The sequence below is a fragment of the Lactuca serriola genome, chromosome 6 (assembly GCF_051521515.1).
Source record: "Lactuca serriola cultivar US96UC23 chromosome 6, Lser_US96UC23_V15, whole genome shotgun sequence".
Taxonomy (NCBI): Eukaryota; Viridiplantae; Streptophyta; class Magnoliopsida; order Asterales; family Asteraceae; genus Lactuca; species Lactuca serriola.
Genome location: NC_136413.1, coordinates 187,366,353 through 187,368,469, shown reverse-complemented (window position 1 = coordinate 187,368,469; position 2,117 = coordinate 187,366,353). Strand labels below are relative to the sequence as shown.

Genomic DNA, 2,117 nt, shown 5'->3' with positions numbered 1-2,117 from the left:
GTTTAAATTTCGTTTTTCATGGTGAAATTGGTGAACCGTCATTCACCTACCTTTAAATAATTTGCAATTAGATTACAGAATCCCTCTTCTGAATTGTGAATTATTTAAATGCATCCTAGCCTTAATATTTCATTTGGGTGTTATATTAAGGATTTTCTTATTTAATCAAAACCTGTCCTTTTTCCTTTTCAGATGTCGACTTCAAACAACGCTTCTGGTTCCTCCAACAATAACTCCTCCAACCACTTCTCGCTCTTGATCATCTACTTAAAAGTCACTTTTGATGGCTCTAATTTTAATTATTGGATCTGTAACATCAAAACAGATTTGCGCTTCGAGGACAAGGAATATGTTCTCGAAAAAGAGCTGAACGAAATTGATGAAACTACCACTACTCCTAAAGAAATAGCTGAGTATAGGAGACATTGCAATGATTCTACCAAAGTGTAATGCATCATGGTGGATACTCTGACTCCTGAGCTACAAAGGTTTTATGAGGACTATTGGCCTTATGAGATGTGCAAGGACTTGATGGAGAAGTACCATCAACAAGCCCATCAAGAAAGGTACGAGATAGTCAAGTCACTCATAACCAACAAGATGAAGGACGCAGAGTTTGTCACGAACCACTTACAACACATGAAATGTTATGTGGATCGTCTATTGAAGCTCAATGTGAACTTCAATGAGGAATTGGCTATTGACATAGTCTTGCACTCATTGCCTAACTGTTATGATCGGTTCGTTATGACTTATCATTTGAACAAGGAGGAAACCACATTGATTCAAATCCAAAGCTTGATGAGAACCACCGAGAGTGGAATGAAGGGAAAGAGTATTACCTCCACTCATGCTGCTGCTGCTCCCGTCTTGGACATATGGCAAGGGAAGAGGAAGAAGAGGAAAGCTCCCTCAAAATAGAACTCGAAGGGAAAGTATCAATCCGGCTCATCAAGCAATGGCCCTAAAGGAAAATCTAGTTCTAAATCTCCCCTTACCTCTGATCTGAAGGAGGCTACTTGCTTCTACTTCCATGACAAGGGGCATTTGAAGAGAAGCTACCCCAAGTACTTGCAAGACATAAGGGATGGTAAAGTAAAGCCGACCTCGGTAGGTATTTGCACTATTCTATCTAAAAACTCGTCACATTCAAATTCTTGGGTCCTTGATACAAGATGTGGTTTTAACATTTGCTCTGACTTGCAGAGACTAAAAAGAAGTTAGGATGTAGAGTATGGGAAGATGATGCTAATTATGGGAAATAAGAGATCGTCGCCTATGATCAAGATTGGTGTTTATTCTTTAGTGCTTAGTAGTGGGTTGGTTTTCGGCTTGAACAATTTTTTCTATTCATCAAAAAATGACAAGGAATATTATTTCTTTTCATGGTTTATATAGACATGGTTTTAGATATTCTTTTGATAGTGAGAATGGTTCTATTTATGCTTATTATAGTGGTGTATTTTATACTGAAGCATTACCTTGTGATGGTGTGTATTAAACTGTGACGGTTGTAGACAATTTAAAAAATAGTCTTTTGCAGATTGATTCATCTAATGGTTTACACAAGGCATGCACCTGGCATTTCGTCTTGGACATGTCAACAAGAAGCACATTGCCCAACTCCAACAAGATGGAGTGTTGGAATCATTTGACTTAAGGTCAGATGATACATGCAAATCTTGTTTACTTGTAAAGATGACTAAATCACCTTTCACTGGTTCTTGTGAAAGAGGTGAAGGATTGTTGGATCTCATACACACAGATGTGTGTGGGTTCTTCAGATCCACCACAAGGGATGCAAATCGATTATATGTGACCTTTACCGATGATTATAGTAGATATGGATATATCTACTTAATCAAGCATAATTCAGAAACCTTTGAAAAGTTCAAAGAGTTTAAACATGAAGTCTAGAATCAATTGGGTAGGAAGATCAAGATCCTCAGATTTGATAGAGGTGGTGAGTATCTTAGTATCGAGTTCCATGACTATCTTAACGAATGTGGAACTGTTTCACATTAACACCTCCTAGAACACCACAACTTAATGGTATGGCTGAGAGGCGTAATTAAACCTTGTTGGACATGGTTCATTCCGTGATGAGTCGAGCTTCA

The 2,117-nt window shown here is 38.0% G+C and overlaps 1 protein-coding gene across 1 annotated transcript; it reads left to right on the top strand.

The window, feature by feature from the left end:
* The first annotated feature begins 456 nt into the window (after window positions 1-456).
* On the top strand, window positions 457-921 carry LOC145060492 (uncharacterized). The gene has a single exon (XM_079008145.1). It carries the CDS (start codon window positions 457-459, stop codon window positions 919-921), a length of 465 nt encoding a protein of 154 aa, XP_078864271.1.
* Window positions 922-2,117: the final 1,196 nt, after the last annotated feature.

Coding starts and splice junctions, on each gene's coding strand:
- LOC145060492 (XM_079008145.1), top strand. CDS start 457: ATGGTGGATACTCTGACTCCTGAGCTACAAAGGTTTTATGAGGACTAT.